Source organism: Tinamus guttatus, unplaced genomic scaffold (assembly GCF_059628265.1).
Source record: "Tinamus guttatus ecotype Peru unplaced genomic scaffold, ASM5962826v1 Tinamus_guttatus_pri_ptg000240l, whole genome shotgun sequence".
NCBI classification, from domain to species: Eukaryota; Metazoa; Chordata; class Aves; order Tinamiformes; family Tinamidae; genus Tinamus; species Tinamus guttatus.
In genome coordinates, this window is record NW_028288774.1 from 7,034,280 (window position 1) to 7,049,228 (window position 14,949).

Genomic DNA, 14,949 nt, shown 5'->3' on the forward strand with positions numbered 1-14,949 from the left:
TGAGTCTTCAATGATCAAGCCTAAGAGATTTTGGTCTCAGATACCTAACATCCATACTCAATTTTACTTTCCATTCAAAATACAGGAGAGAAAAGAACAGGAAGGGCAAAAAAAAGAACTAAGACGTTCTCTGATGCTCAAGCAAAGTGAACAGTAAAAAGAAAGCATAGGAAGTCAGTCAGTATTTTCTTTTAACAATATGTTAAGATGTTGCTAAGCACAGCGATTCTCAAAATAATGCTTTTATGCCATTCTTTTTGGGGGTGGGGGGGCGCACAAGCACTTCAGTTTTTATTCTAAAAAGATTACATATTCATTCAAAACTGAGATAAAAGAGTTTTACAATGGCACATTTTATCTTCAAGTTTTTGGTTTTTTTTTTTCCCCTCAGTAGATACTAAAGCTCATTGTCAAATATTTAAGTTAGTCATTTTAGTTGTTTTTTGAAAATTTTGTTTCTTTGGAAAGTTTTGAAAGTATTTAGATTATATTAAATACAACTGCACTGGGAATTAATTTTTTCATGATTTCTTTCTTGTTAGACTGTTGCCTGAGTAGCCAAGCACGTTTCATCATTAACATCTTCCACCGCAATTTCAGCTACTCCTAAGGATCTCTAAGGACAATCTCTTTTCACTGTGCAGAAATAATCACAAACTTTTAATTTTCAAGTACATATTTATGTTGTAAATTTTTGAACTCATATAGGAATAAATGTAGATGATTTTGCCTTTTGTTAACTGGGAAGTACGGAACAGAGGCTCTTTAGTACGAATCATTCTACTTTCCTTGTACTATTCCCTCCTTCTCTTAGTGTGCATCTTTTTTCTCTTCTTGATCCCAAAAGCATATATTATCAGTAACTGAAACTGAAATTTTACAAACTGTCATTGAAATAGTATGTCTGTTAAACATGACAGGGTTCAGACTAATTTAGGAAATAAGTTAGCCCCTCATTCATCCCCTTTATCCCTTCCTCCAAAGGAATCATGTCATTAATAGCATTTATGGAGATCACTATAGGCTGAGGGGGCAGCAGGTGACCTGAAAATTGACCTGTGGGGTTTGTGTGACAAACCTAGAAACTTTTTGCCTGCAGAAAGAGCCCTCTTTCATATGGCCTTCTGGAAAAGCATATTCAAAAAACAGCTCTTCTCCCCAGTTTTGATTACTCCCAAGTGATCTCAGATGAGCTGAATTTAAAGTAAGCAATAAAAATGATTTTTTTACATAAAAGGTAATAGGTGTTTTTAAGTTTTAAAGTTAAAATATTCAATGACAGTTGGCTTGATTGTTAAATGAATATATTCTTACGTCTGTTGTTTGCCTACTGTCTCTTCACTTTTATATTCAAAATTAGACAAGATATTCATGGAATTCAGATTTTTGTTATATGGTACTTCTATACTATCTTTCCTGTAACAGTTCTTTGTAAGGAGCATGTGTAAAATGCACGTGGCAGTCTGACTTCCCATTGTTAAAATTTAGTTGAAATATGGATATGGATAAAGCAGTTCTCATGACAACTCTCAGTTTTCTTTTCCTGATTTTCACCCCAGTTTTAGTTTTCCAGTTTTGTTTCATAAAACACTGCCGGTCCATCTGCCTACACCTAAGAGTAACTAAAGGACACCAAGTCTACAAAATCATCAGTTAAGCTCAAATTTACATTATAGAAAATGGAGCTTCACACAGTAAGCGGCCTGCACGGCTTAAGGCTAAATTGGGTGGTGGACTGCGAAGGTAGCAGCCATCTACCATAATCAAGTCAGGATCAAGGTCAATAACCTTCCTACCCACAGGATTCAGAGGCTGAGTAAAAAAAAATGTGTTAACATAAATGTACTTGTGGCCTGTGGCTTTTAAACTGAACCACATATGGTTAGAATTTCAGCTATTCCCAAATGGTAAAGGCAAGACTCCAAAACTGTCCATTAAAATAAATATTTTCCTTTCAATTCTTTTTCACAAAAGTAATTATATCTTTTAACTTCATATACAGCTAAATTCCAATGAAATCAATAATGTTTACAGTATTTACTTCAGCCTGAACACAAACAAAAGGCTGTTTCAGTCCACTGCTTTTGCCTGCCATACGCAGTTTCTCTCCTTATGAATGAAAAAAACTCACAAAAATAAATGGTTCTAATGCAAAAAGAATTATTCAGCAAAAATATTACTTGGTATAAGGGTAAACACCCCAGCCTCTGCTGTCACACAGGCAAGAATACTGGTCAAGAAAGCTGTGGGTAGCATCATACTTTGCTGTAAACCTAAGTTGTACTACTGATAATGATCCTGTGCAAGTGAAAAATCGCGAACACAGGGATATCTGACATTTATTCTGTGTGATTTACAGAAGTAAAACTTTGTGAGGTCTGAAAGCACTGAATGAGACATATGATACTAGCAATTAGATTAAAGTTTTTAAAAGTTCCATATGAAAATGAAGAATGTGTTGAGAATTAAAATCATCAATATTGTGTTGAAAGTAGGTATAACATAAAATACAACTGCCTACTACAGTAGCAGACAGAAATTATAATACAAACAAGGAAAAGGAGCTTCTGAAGAGTGCTAAGAATCATGAAATCCTCATAATCGGCATTGATTTAATCATTATTACAGCAAGAGAAGTGAGTCATTTCATTCCATACTTGGAAGGGATAGATAGTATTCTATACCATTGATATGCAACTTACTTCGATAGAACAAATGGCTATTCCAAAGTGATGCCTGTTCCATTAACTTTGAGGGTAGAGACTCTACATGGTATTATTAACAAGAGGAATTTGCAATTTCATCAAGTTGCGCTTTTTCCTCAAAAAACACGTAACAGATTAAAATCTCAGAATGTTTTTAAGTATACAAATAGAATTAATTTTTACATTGTTATACACGAAATTAAAATTTAATTCCTCCTAAGTTCTAAAGTCCAGAAGTAAACAATTTGTGTATTACTTTTTTTCTTTAATGGCATTAAAAATATGGTATTCTTTTAAGAAGAGAAAAAAACGACCTTGGTACGTAGTGCTGAATCATTACATACCAAAGGCTGCCAACCTGATAAGAGTTGCATATGCATGGCAGGGGTAAGTTGAAAAGATGAAAAGATGCCAACATAGTAATCCACTATAGATTGTTTACACCTTATTTTCCCACATACCCAAAAAGCAGTTCAGAAAAGACATAAATTTGGACTATGATAATGAACTTTTATGTCAAAGGCTGCAATATATTTTTTACAACATACATAGTACATGGAACAGTCATTTGTTTGCACTTTTATTTTCTTGTTTTTGTTCTAGAAGATCACATACTTTATGTTTACCTAGCACTAGAGGTAGGTCCATTATTTTAAAGAAACTTATTCCTTTCAAGTTTTTTCTTCCCCCCTTAAAAATCACTCTAAAATGACACATACTGTACTTCGTCATATTAATGCATTTGTGAAAGTTTTTACCAAAAATTGACAAAACCCAGTACTCAGCTGTATTTTATGGTATTTATCTTCTCATCACACTTGAATTTTTGAATGCGAACTGCCAAGATTTCAACTGTTTAAACCAAAGTTTAGACAAACATTATAGCAACCAAATAATTAAAAGACTCAACTTATTTCAATGTTCTATTTCAGAAATGACAGTACATGAAAAATAAATCTAAAAACTTATGATTTTATATCCATCACTATATCATACTACATTTTTGGCCCCTGTCAGGCAAAAGCAAAATATTTCACTCCTTATTTAATGAGTGATGTACAGGTTGGGAAACCCATAGTAAGACTGTCTCAGATTGTCAAACCCTTCCTCTTCATTTTAGTAATAATAAACTAAAACTACGCACACACACACACACACGCACGCATATAGGTGGCCACAAAAGCACTTTCCCTAATGAAGTACAGCACAGTAAACCAATACTGTATCATATTTTATTACTTACTATATACAGTAAACCTACAGAGTGCTATGTGCACGTATGAACACTGAATTGCATACACATACTGAAATGTTACATACACATATGTACAAGTTAAACTAAAATGTTTTCTACCTTTTTATTAATATGACCACCGACCGAACTAGAGGAAACGTCCAGAAACGAAACCATCAAAAAGCTCCACAGGAACTTAAGGAAAAACTTCTTGACAGTGAGGGTGACAGAGCACTGGAACAGGCTGCCCAGAGAGGTTGTGGAGTCTCCTTCTCTGGAGATCTTCCAAACCCGCTTGGATGCAGTCCTGTGCCACGTGCTCTAGGTGACCCTGCGTGTGCAGGGGGATTGGACTAGATGATCTCTAGAGGTCTCTTCCAACCTTAAGCATTCTGTGATTCTATTTCTTGTGAAACAGAAGTTACTGGTTTCACATAACTTACCCTATTAACAAAATGCCTGTCTTTTCACATCACAAGTATCTTACTTTCATCTTTCCTACCTTTCATCAGTCTGTCTCTTTCATGGACAGACTACAGAGTAACTACACAGCAGTGTAACACAATTCCTAAACCAGAGTTATTTTATTTACAACAGTGAGTAGCATACATGCATATGTCTGCTTTTCATCAAGAGGACCAAAAATATTTAGAACATAGAGTTATTAGGAATGTTTGGCAACCACCATGATAGAATTAACAGTAATGACACTTAAGAGCAGTCACAGCCTACCACGTCCATGGTCCAAGAAGCTACATGGTTTCAATAAGATACATACGTGTGAATGAACACATGTTAGCATGCTCTGCATTTACTGTAAATACTAGAGGATTGAACGAAGGCCAACGAAATAACTCTGTTAGGAATAAAGATTGTTTTTGTAAACTAATGTTTCAGAGATGTGAGACTGAGGAGTGGGATGAGTTTGTACTTGTCTCATTTTTGCTAGCATGCTATGCAGCATGTCGTGCTCATTAGGCATTCTGATGCTCTAGAGCTTAAACTTACATCCATCTCTGTTGTATTTTCTATGCTTTAAAACACCTTAAAAGATTTTCTAATATTGCTGCTGTTGAAATGTCACTTCTGAGAGCCTCTACTTCCAGGAATGCAAGTCAAATTGACTAACAAAAAGCAAGCTATTAAAAAATGGCTGAGAGCTATCACAACCTTCCAAAATAAAGGCATTTGACAACACAGTTTGCAACAAAAGTATGAGAAATGCTGGTTGATTTAACCTTTATATTGCCAAGAATTTGAATCATGAGACACACACATGGTATTACTCTCAGGAGTAATAAAATTTTTCTTGTTAGTGGACAGTGTTCTCAAAAGTCTGAATTCTGAGAACTGATTGACTGCTTTGAAACTTCATCTGGTGGCAGAATAATTACCAAAGATATTTTATAAGAAGAAATTAATTTAATATTCCTGTAAAATGCTATGTTCTTCTTATCTTGCACATGAACGTCTCTTGTTCTTTTTTTTCAAAGCACACAACGTTAGGTGCTAAAAAGAAGCCCATATCATACCAAAGTGATACAGAGAAGTTGCAAGAGATCTTCTAGAGACAAAATTAACCTTCGCTATCTACAATATACTGGATATTGTCTAATGTGTTTGAATGATAACAACTCGTCTATTAAAAAAGATAAACCTCAGCCATGCTAGTGTAGCACATGTGTAATCACACAGACATGACACCAAAGCAAGATGGGCCTAAAGCAGATTGGTAGCGGCATATCTGGTGGGATTACTACCAGCAGTTTCTTAGTATACCACTTATCATCTACCAAATAATACCCAGAATATACAGCAGCTCTGAATAAAGCATCTGACTTTCATTTTTGTGGACTGAAGTAAAACATCATCATGAATTTTATAAAAATAAAAAAATGACACTAAAGAAACAGAAAATATTTGAACAGTAAGAGAGAAATCTAATATACTTGTAAAATGCTTTTTTTTTTTTTTGAAATACGTGGCACTGTTCACAGTAAGACAAAGATTGAATAACTGCAGCCACTTATTCAAAATAACGTGAAAGAATAGTCAACATTTATCTCTTGAAAACCACGTGGTTTGCAAGCAAGTCATGTGAGCAGCAGTAGAGGCTCGGTGGCTGATAGGGGCAGCACTGGATTTCCTACATGCATGAGATGGCAAGCCAGGAGAGCTGGGGGAGGCTGGTGTTTCCAAGGGAAATCCTTCATTCTGGGCCCTGCTGCACACACAACTCAGCTCAAACCACAATGTAGAGCAGACAGCCAGTGCTAACCTTAACCTGTGTCCTGTTCCCTTGTTCAACAAGGCCAAGTGCAAAGTTCTGCACCTGGGGAGGAATAACCCCAGACACCAGTACAGGCTGGGGACCGACCTTCTGGAGAGCAGCTCTGCGGAGAAAGACCTGGGTGTCATGGTGGGTGACAAGTTGACCATGAGGCAGCAGTGTGCCCTCGTGGCCAAGAAGGCCAATGGGATCCTGGGGTGCATTAAGAAGAGCATCTCCAGCAGGTCGAGGGAGGTGATCCTGCCCCTCTACTCAGCCCTGGTGAGGCCACATCTGGAGTATTGTGCCCAGTTCTGGGCTCCACAGTACAAGAGGGATGTGGAGCTGCTGGAGAGAGTCCAGCGCAGGGCCACAAGGATGATCAGGGGCCTGGAACATCTGCCCTATGAGGAGAGGCTGAGGGAGCTGGGCCTGTTCAGCCTGGAGAAGAGAAGGCTGAGAGGGGATCTAATCAGTGTATATAAGTACCTCAAGGGAGGGAGCGAGGAGGATGGTGCTGCCTCTTTTCAGTGGTGGCCACTGAACTAGAGGAAATGGCCGGAAACTAAAGAATCAAAGTTCCACAGGAACGTAAGGAAAATTTTTTTAACAGTGAGGGTGACAGAGCACTGGAACAGGCTGCCCAGAGAGGTTGTGGAGTCTCCTTCTCTGGAGATCTTCCAAACCCACTTGGACGCAGTCCTGTGCCATGTGCTCTAGGTGACCCTGTGTGTGCAGGGGGGATGGACTAGATGACCTCTAGAGGTCCCCTTCCAACCTTAAGCATTCTATGATTCTCGGGGCCCTTCTTTCCTCTGAGCTTTTTATACTGACCGTTACGGATGCCCTAACCACCAAAACATTTAGGCTGGTGTCTTAGAAAAATGAAGAAGAACATGTAGTGAGGTTTAGAGGAAAATTTGTGACAAGACGTAAGAGAGTATGAGATGGAGCAAAGCAGTTGCTGCAATTCCAACAGTTCAGTAAGGTTTATAAGCAATATTGTAGTCTAACTCTTCTAAAAAATCCATTATAACTAATGTGGTATTTCCCTAAATCTCAAATTCACCATTGGTAAAAATCACATTTATTAAACTTGAACCTTCTGTCTTTCTAAACGAATGCTGTTTATAAGTTGTCTGATCTAGTGACTGGCAGCTAACAGAATTAATATTTCTTTAGCTAAATGCTGACTTGCTGAGCTGTTTTGCAGCAAAGGCAAACTCATTTTAAAAGTTTCTGTAGCATCAGAACTGTGGTGATATATTTCTGCTTTAACTAATACAGGGAAGCTCCAAAATGTCACAATTTGTACACTGTTCCAAACAAACTCATTGAGAAAGTGCACAGACAAATTATAAATCATGCTTTTATCTTAATAAATAATTCCATATGTCATAAAATAATTGTACTGAATTCTTTCTTGTAACTAGCTGCCCAGTGTCAGGAGTTCAGATGTTTTCATATTGGCTGAGCTTACTATTGAGAAATGGAAAATTCCACTTTACATTTTCAAATATATGAAAGAAGTATTGGGGTATGGGGAGGAGGAAAGGGTAAAAGCTGCATCTCCATACTCCACACATTTGATTCCTGTGCATGTTTGAGTTCCCTTACTCAGAAAAACTAGCAATATAACAGTCATTTCATTTTACTTCTGTATGACCTCAGATATACTCATGTACATGAACAGTAAGGGCCTCCTCAAGTCTTCAGATCACTGCCAAGAAAACACTAATGCCTCTCCAAGAGAAAAACTTGATTTTATTGCTTTATTAAAAGGCGATGTCAATATTTTTTAACTCAGCTAAGCTATTTTCTTCTGCAATCTCTTTTGTACTTAGAAATAGCAAACAAAAGGGACTCATTTCCCTCCTGTTCTCTGTAAACTTCTCTAGGTATTTTTCCACCAGTGTAGGACTAAAATTCATGGCACATCAAGATGATTCTGATTTGAAAAAGGATTTCTGTGCCCAGAATGCCTAGCAAGTGCAAAATTATATATGCCATGATTTTAGGCAGAGAAATGCAGTGTCATAGGTATCTTTAGTTCTTCTCTGAAGGTCAAAAGAGTCATCCATATATTTTACTCTCCTGAGTAACTGCTACCAGATGTTGATGTCTGCCGGCACTTTTTTAAAAATTTATCACTAGAAAAACTTGTAAGCAAACTAAACACACCTTCACAAAGCCTCTGACAAAGTAAGAATTATAAAGGCAGAAACTATGCTATTTTTTGAAATATGTTTGTAGCATATTTCAACAGGACAAGCATATTTTGTTTAATCGAGCAGTGGTAATACATATTTCAGAAGCTTTTACATGGAAATGACCTAAAAAAGTTAACCAATTCAAATAAAATAAAAAAGCAATAAAAAGCTACTAAGATAAATCATTTCAATACTTACCAAAACTAAATTCAATCTGGTTTATTTGTAATAGCACCATAGTCTTCTTTCTGTTCTCAAAGATTAGGCAGATCTGTCTAAACATACAGGATGTCCTTAATCCACTATCAGGTAGTATCTGCTAGATTACTGCAGTGCATGGTCCTACTATTCAATTATCTTACTTTCACATCACATTGATACAAATTTTTGCTTATTATAACCCAGGAGTAGAACGCCTTAAAAGATAACCAAAGAACAAAATTCTTACAGATTGTACCTGCAAAGCACAGTTCATCATTCGTACTATGTAGTCGAACTGCTGATGGTCCAGTATCGCTCGGTTCTGTTTGACATGCAGGCCTAATTCCTGGGTTAGGCACTGCCGAGCTGCCTTTCCTTTTAGGGCTCTCAGAGCAGCAGGCAGCGTCTACAGACAAGAAAATCTAACTTCATTAAAATGAAAAAGTATCAAAATACTTAATATTATCTATTCCTTATCAAGAAAATGACATTCTAAGAAAGTATATACCTGAATCGCTTATAGCCTGAGTATCAAAATTTCACATAGTGGTCCCAGCTAAACCATCATTAAGTATTAATTTTTTAAACCTTTCCCAAATACAATACAGTACTTTTCATCATGAAAACAAAGACAGGCATTGAATAGATATGAACATAAACAGATATTTGCACATGACAATACAAACTCCATCGGTATCAGGCAGGCCAGGTCTCAAGCTAGCCTACCAAAACCAGCTAGCTTGCTTTTTCACATGCAGTGAAGGACAAATGGGTTGAGCAAAGGCATGCAACTCACAGCACTGAGTCTCTGGGACTGTTATGCAGCCGATCCTAAGTTAATGTCAATAAGGTCTTTATACCAATCATACAAAGATGCAGGAGGTGCTACATCAGTGATTTTCAATTGTTCTGTTTTGGACTGTACTCAATGGGTAATGAAAGACAAGCAAGAGAAGGCAGCCTGTTTTCAAAAGACAAATTTTCTAGCGGGACAAGAAGCACTGGAAACACTGAAAATTTCTAGGCACCCCCAAGCTGAGAAATACCGTTTTACACACATAGCTTTGTAAAAGCTATGTATTTTATTAGAATTTTTCCCATATGGTCGTAGTAGACTGGTAACAGCATTTCCATAACGTTATCTTTTAAATCAAAATATGCTACTTATTTTGAATGGCACAACCTCAGACATATAGGTAATATTCATAGAATCATAGAATGCTTAGGGTTGGAAGGGACCTCTAGAGATCATCTAGTCCAACCCCCCTGCACACGCAGGATCACCTAGAGCACGTGGCACAGGACTGCGTCCAAGCGGGTTTGGAAGATCTCCAGAGAAGGAGACTCCACAACCTCTCTGGGCAGCCTGTTCCAGTGCTCTGTCACCCTCACTGTTAAGAAATTTTTCCTTAAGTTCCTATGGAATTTTTGGTGTTTCAGTTTCCGGCCATTTCCTCTAGTCCTATCAGTGGCCACCACTGAAAAGAGACCATCACCGTCCTCTGCACTCCCTCCCTTGAGGTACTTATAGACACTGATTAGATCCCCTCTCAGCCTTCTCTTCTCCAGGCTGAACAGGCCCAGCTCCCTCAGCCTCTCCTCATAGGGCAGATGTTCCAGGCCCCTGATCATCCTTAAATATTCTTCCAAGAAATCCCAGAAATTCCTTTTTTTTTTTTTTTTTTTTTTTTTGTGGTAAATTAACTTTGCGCATATTTCATTTACATTTATGGTGGATCAACAAACTAGTAGACCTTATAGCCATTTCTAGCCCAATTTTAAAATCTATTCCTAAATATTGCCTGAACAGGTTCATTCCAATAGTTTAAGTTAAGATAACCCCCTGCAGATCTATACTTTAAATGTAAGTATTTGAGGCTGCCTAGAGGCTTGGAGAGCTAGAAATAACACAGAAAGATGAGGAGATGAAAAATGAAGATTTAATCAGCCATAGATATCTTTATCAACCTATTTATAAGGTATCCATCACTTTAGACTTCCCTGTGTGTATCTAGTTGGGATGCAGTCCACTGGGTGGGAAGGAGTAGAAGGGTAAGTAAAGCTCCAGTGTAATTTTTTTGCCCACTTTTTTCTCCTTAAGTTTATTATAGCATTATTTTGTATACCAATATGCGCTACAATCAATAACTGTCAGCTCCAAAAACTACAAGCTACAAAGTCTGACAACATTTTAATGTGAAAAAGTAAAACTGCCAGAGAGTAATTCACTAGTATATTTTACTAATAATCAGCATTCCAGGTATTTACATTAATCACAATTCTATTAAATTATTGCTTTTAAGAACATTAAAGTTAATGCCAGTGAAAGCTAGTTGACAAACAGTGACTGTGACTGTCTTTTGTTCATATTGCTCATGATTAATACTGTCAACAAAATTAAACAAAAAGAGCATCAATACACTCATTTAGCATTTGCAGTCAAATACATTGACTGAATATTAGACATGGTATTGCTTTAAATAATTAGTTCTTATATTGTTTACTTCATGTAAATGACTAAAAATAATGATAAGCTTTAGAGAAGGAAGACTCGAAAACTGAATTTTTTACACAGTGGTAGTCACCATTTGCTCACTAAAAGATGTGGATGCTTTTTTGGAAAAGTTAACAGCTTATTTTATTACCTTTTCAGTCTCCAAGAATTTGTTTTCAAAAATGAATGAAATGCAGTTTCTGACAACTTCCAGCCTTTGAGCACTGTTGAAAACTGTGCTTCCTTTTTCTATTATGGAAACTAACAAAGAAAAAGAAGAATATGCATCTGTGAAACATTTTTGCAAGAGTCAGAAAAAATACCAGTCAGTTCTTCACTAAAAAAAAATTAACACATCCATCATTTTGTTAAGTGTCTTTAAGTAGGCACATAAATTCAGGAACACAGAATGCTAAGTCTTTTTATTTTCTATACTATCTGAAGATAACGATGCTCTGAATTTTTGCTAGGGCAGCTAATTCTCTCTACCACTTGTTACATTTGCCTTATACAGGCACAACTCAATTCCAATTACTAAAACAATGATTAAACATAATCATGTTAACAAAAATAATTAAATAATATAAAACATGTTTAAGTTGACACACTCACCCACCGCTTGCTCAGTGAACTATGTACCCTTATATAATTTGTATATAGCAGTAGACCACTACTATGTTCTAAGGGATTCATGTGCGCCTATGTTTGAGAAGAAAATTTCTGAAGATAAACTGGCCCCGTTAAGAATTCTACGACATGAAACAAAACTCAACAAAATGGTTCTCTAATTACTTAGATTCTAAAGATTTTCTTAAGGTGGTGTTTTGTTCTGAATTTCCAAGAATATTCAGAATGAAAGGTCTATGATCAAATAAATAATACACATGAGCAGAATTTGCGTTTTCTGTTGCACCTAAACAGCACCTAATATATAAGGATTTTGGTATAGAAGGTAAGTTGTATTTTGAAAAAATATAAAATTCTGAAATAATAAAAAACTTTTTAAAAAATAGAATTATAATACATATATTATACATACTATACATATTTTATACATAAAATAATAATTACCTAGGTATATAATATATAATTGTATTTAATCTGGAAACATTTTTAAAGAAAGCAAACAGAATTATATCTCATTTACATTTTATAGAGGTAATGCATTCAGTGTTATAGTCAACAGCAAAGGAAGGTACACAAAGTTTTTCCCTCTTATATAAACCCAAGCAGAAATGGCTTGGAAGTTGTTTCAGGAGGCCATCCTGTTCATCCTACTGTTCCCAGGCAAGATAAACAATATTTCTGTTATTCCTGATGTTTGTCTAATATATTCTCAGAGTTTGGAGAACAGAGGCTCCATGGCTTTACATGAAATGCATTCAAATGCCTGATTATCCTAATTTTACAAAGATTTTCTTGACATACAACTTGAGTCGTTCTGTGCTACAATTCCAACAATTATTTCATATTCCCTTCTGCAGAAAGGCCCACGTTACTTTTTGAGTAAATTACAGGGTCGAATTCTGTCTTGGATGACCAATATATATAATATAATTTGAGTAGCAGTGGAACCTACCGACAGGCGGGCCCGCTGGTACCACACACTTCTTATCCACCCGAGTAGCAGGAGGGGCACCCTGATTCCTAGTGAGGCCTTCCTGAATCAGCTCGTGAACCCGGCCCTCATTTATCCAGGGGAACGGAAGGATGTGGACACGCAAGTGGGAGCCCTCTGTAGGCCGTGGCACTTTCTGGAATGCTATGTGAGGGTTTGGATTCTCCTACAGTCCAAAAGCACAAACATGTTACTTCATATTACCATTTCATTCAGCAAATAGATCCTAGAACATCACAAAAATACAAACAAACAAAACAAAACAAAACAAACAAACAAAAAACAAATAAGAAAACCCAAGCAACTAACTACATTACAGGGGAATTCATTGCACTTAACACCTCATGTTATATCACAAACACCGTAAGAACCCTCCATTTTGCAGACAGAGGTTTGTTTGTCAGGCAAGAAAAGGTTCCCATTTTATTGATGCTTTGTGTGTATGTTACACCTAAAAGCCGAAGAATCAAAATATCGCGCACAGCTCACTAATACCACGTTCTAAATTCATATCATCCTTGATCCCATGTATCTCCAACCTCATTAAAGATTTTATGAAATTATTATAAAAACAGTAAATGAAAATCAAGATGCTTTTATTAACTTGATGAATATTTAGGACTTAAGTAGAAGGCTCTCCTCACCAAGTAACCATAAATATTCTCATTTTTATGGAGTTCAGAAAGTGAACACTCATTTACTAAAAAATAAAAAAATAAAAAATAAAAAGTCTATCTTCAAATGACCCCTATAAATAGCTCTGTTTGCACCAAACAAAAACAAAAACATAAAAAAGGGAACACACAGAAAGTCATTTCAGTTACTGATCCATCAGTATCAATAAAGTGAACTTTCAATTATACTATCTCAACTTTCAAGAGTAGCAGATATAAATAAACTTACATTTTTGAAGAGCTGTTCTGCAAGTTCTCTAACATGCTTTATCATTTTTGGTGGATTTCCTTCCTCAGCTTTAATTCTTTCGACTTCAAAAGCTACCAACTTGGGGGGCGGGGCGGGGGGAGAAAAAACAAAAAAAGGAAAAATATTTATAGTTCAACCAAAATAATTTATTTTCAGTTTATACTATGAAATGTCACTCTTAAAATGAAATTGAGCAAAGAGAACTGCAGAACGTAAAATCTGCTGTGTCCTCATGCCCTGGAAAATATAAAGCTCCTATAAAGCTTCCACCATATGATTAATCTCACTCTCCACCTTTCACAGTCTAGGAAGTCCTACAAACCTGTAAACTTTGTAATACCGGAAGTTACATTTCTCAGCTATACTTCATTACAGTTAATACCGAACTCTATGCATATTGTACATTCAAGTAATAACACCTCAACAAAATATGGCACAACTTTTTTGAGGAGAAACTGTTCATTTTAGTCTATATTTTTGACTATACCTGGAATATGCCTCAATTACTGCTTCAATGTAGTAAATGTAAGAATATAATTTAGTTTTTCAAAATAATTCTGTATAGTACATTTATGCCATTATGAAGGTCCAAACATGATTACAGTAATAGAATTATAATGATGTAAGCAAATGATTAAGTTTTGATAGAGGAACAGGGCAAATGATTTTATGGAAGTGAGCTAGAAATGCATGCTTGGTAGAGAATAACAATTTAAAATATTAAAATTTTATGATATAGTAAAGATCCAGAAGAACCTGATTTTGCACAGACTGAAATGCCATAGTTACATTTTAATTTACTTGGGAATAGGGTTAAGAGTTTTCACCTCATCAAAAAGATCACAGGTTCTAAAAGGAGGACCCCTCTCGGAGACAAAGCCAGCAAAAGCCATTCCATTGAGCACTTTGGTGAGGAAATCATTCTCAATTAAGCCTCGCTGGCCCAAGAAGGCTGCCTGGAGTAGACATAGAAAAGAATGCATGTATTCCATCATTACCAAAACATCAACCAACAACCTATGTACTATCAGCTAACCATTTTTCACCAGATTATAGAACACAGGCTTCTTCTAATTAAATTCCCTCTACTTTCAAGTATTCTAATTGCATCTAGGTATTTTTTTTCCCAAAAGTTCTCAATTATTCCTCAGACTTTTAATTCTTGTCATGTTAACTTTGTTTCACATTTCATCATCATCCCCTACATGCAGTCACACTAAACTGTAATGAAATACTGCTGTATCAAAATGATGTGCTTTTCACAGGCTATTAAAATTTTGTACATCAACAGTAG

General features: G+C 36.1%; 1 protein-coding gene across 1 annotated transcript in view; it reads right to left on the reverse strand.

Annotated features, from left to right (window-relative positions):
* Nucleotides 1-14,949, reverse strand: part of SBF2 (SET binding factor 2) — a 203,834-nt gene that overhangs the window by 70,746 nt on the left and 118,139 nt on the right. The window contains exons 12-16 of the mRNA XM_088525845.1: nt 14,483-14,611; nt 13,635-13,733; nt 12,693-12,897; nt 11,265-11,374; nt 8,876-9,025 (exon numbers count right to left, since the gene is read on the reverse strand). Coding sequence (XP_088381971.1) covers nt 8,876-9,025; nt 11,265-11,374; nt 12,693-12,897; nt 13,635-13,733; nt 14,483-14,611 — 693 coding nt within the window. The remainder of the gene's footprint in view (nt 1-8,875; nt 9,026-11,264; nt 11,375-12,692; nt 12,898-13,634; nt 13,734-14,482; nt 14,612-14,949) is intronic.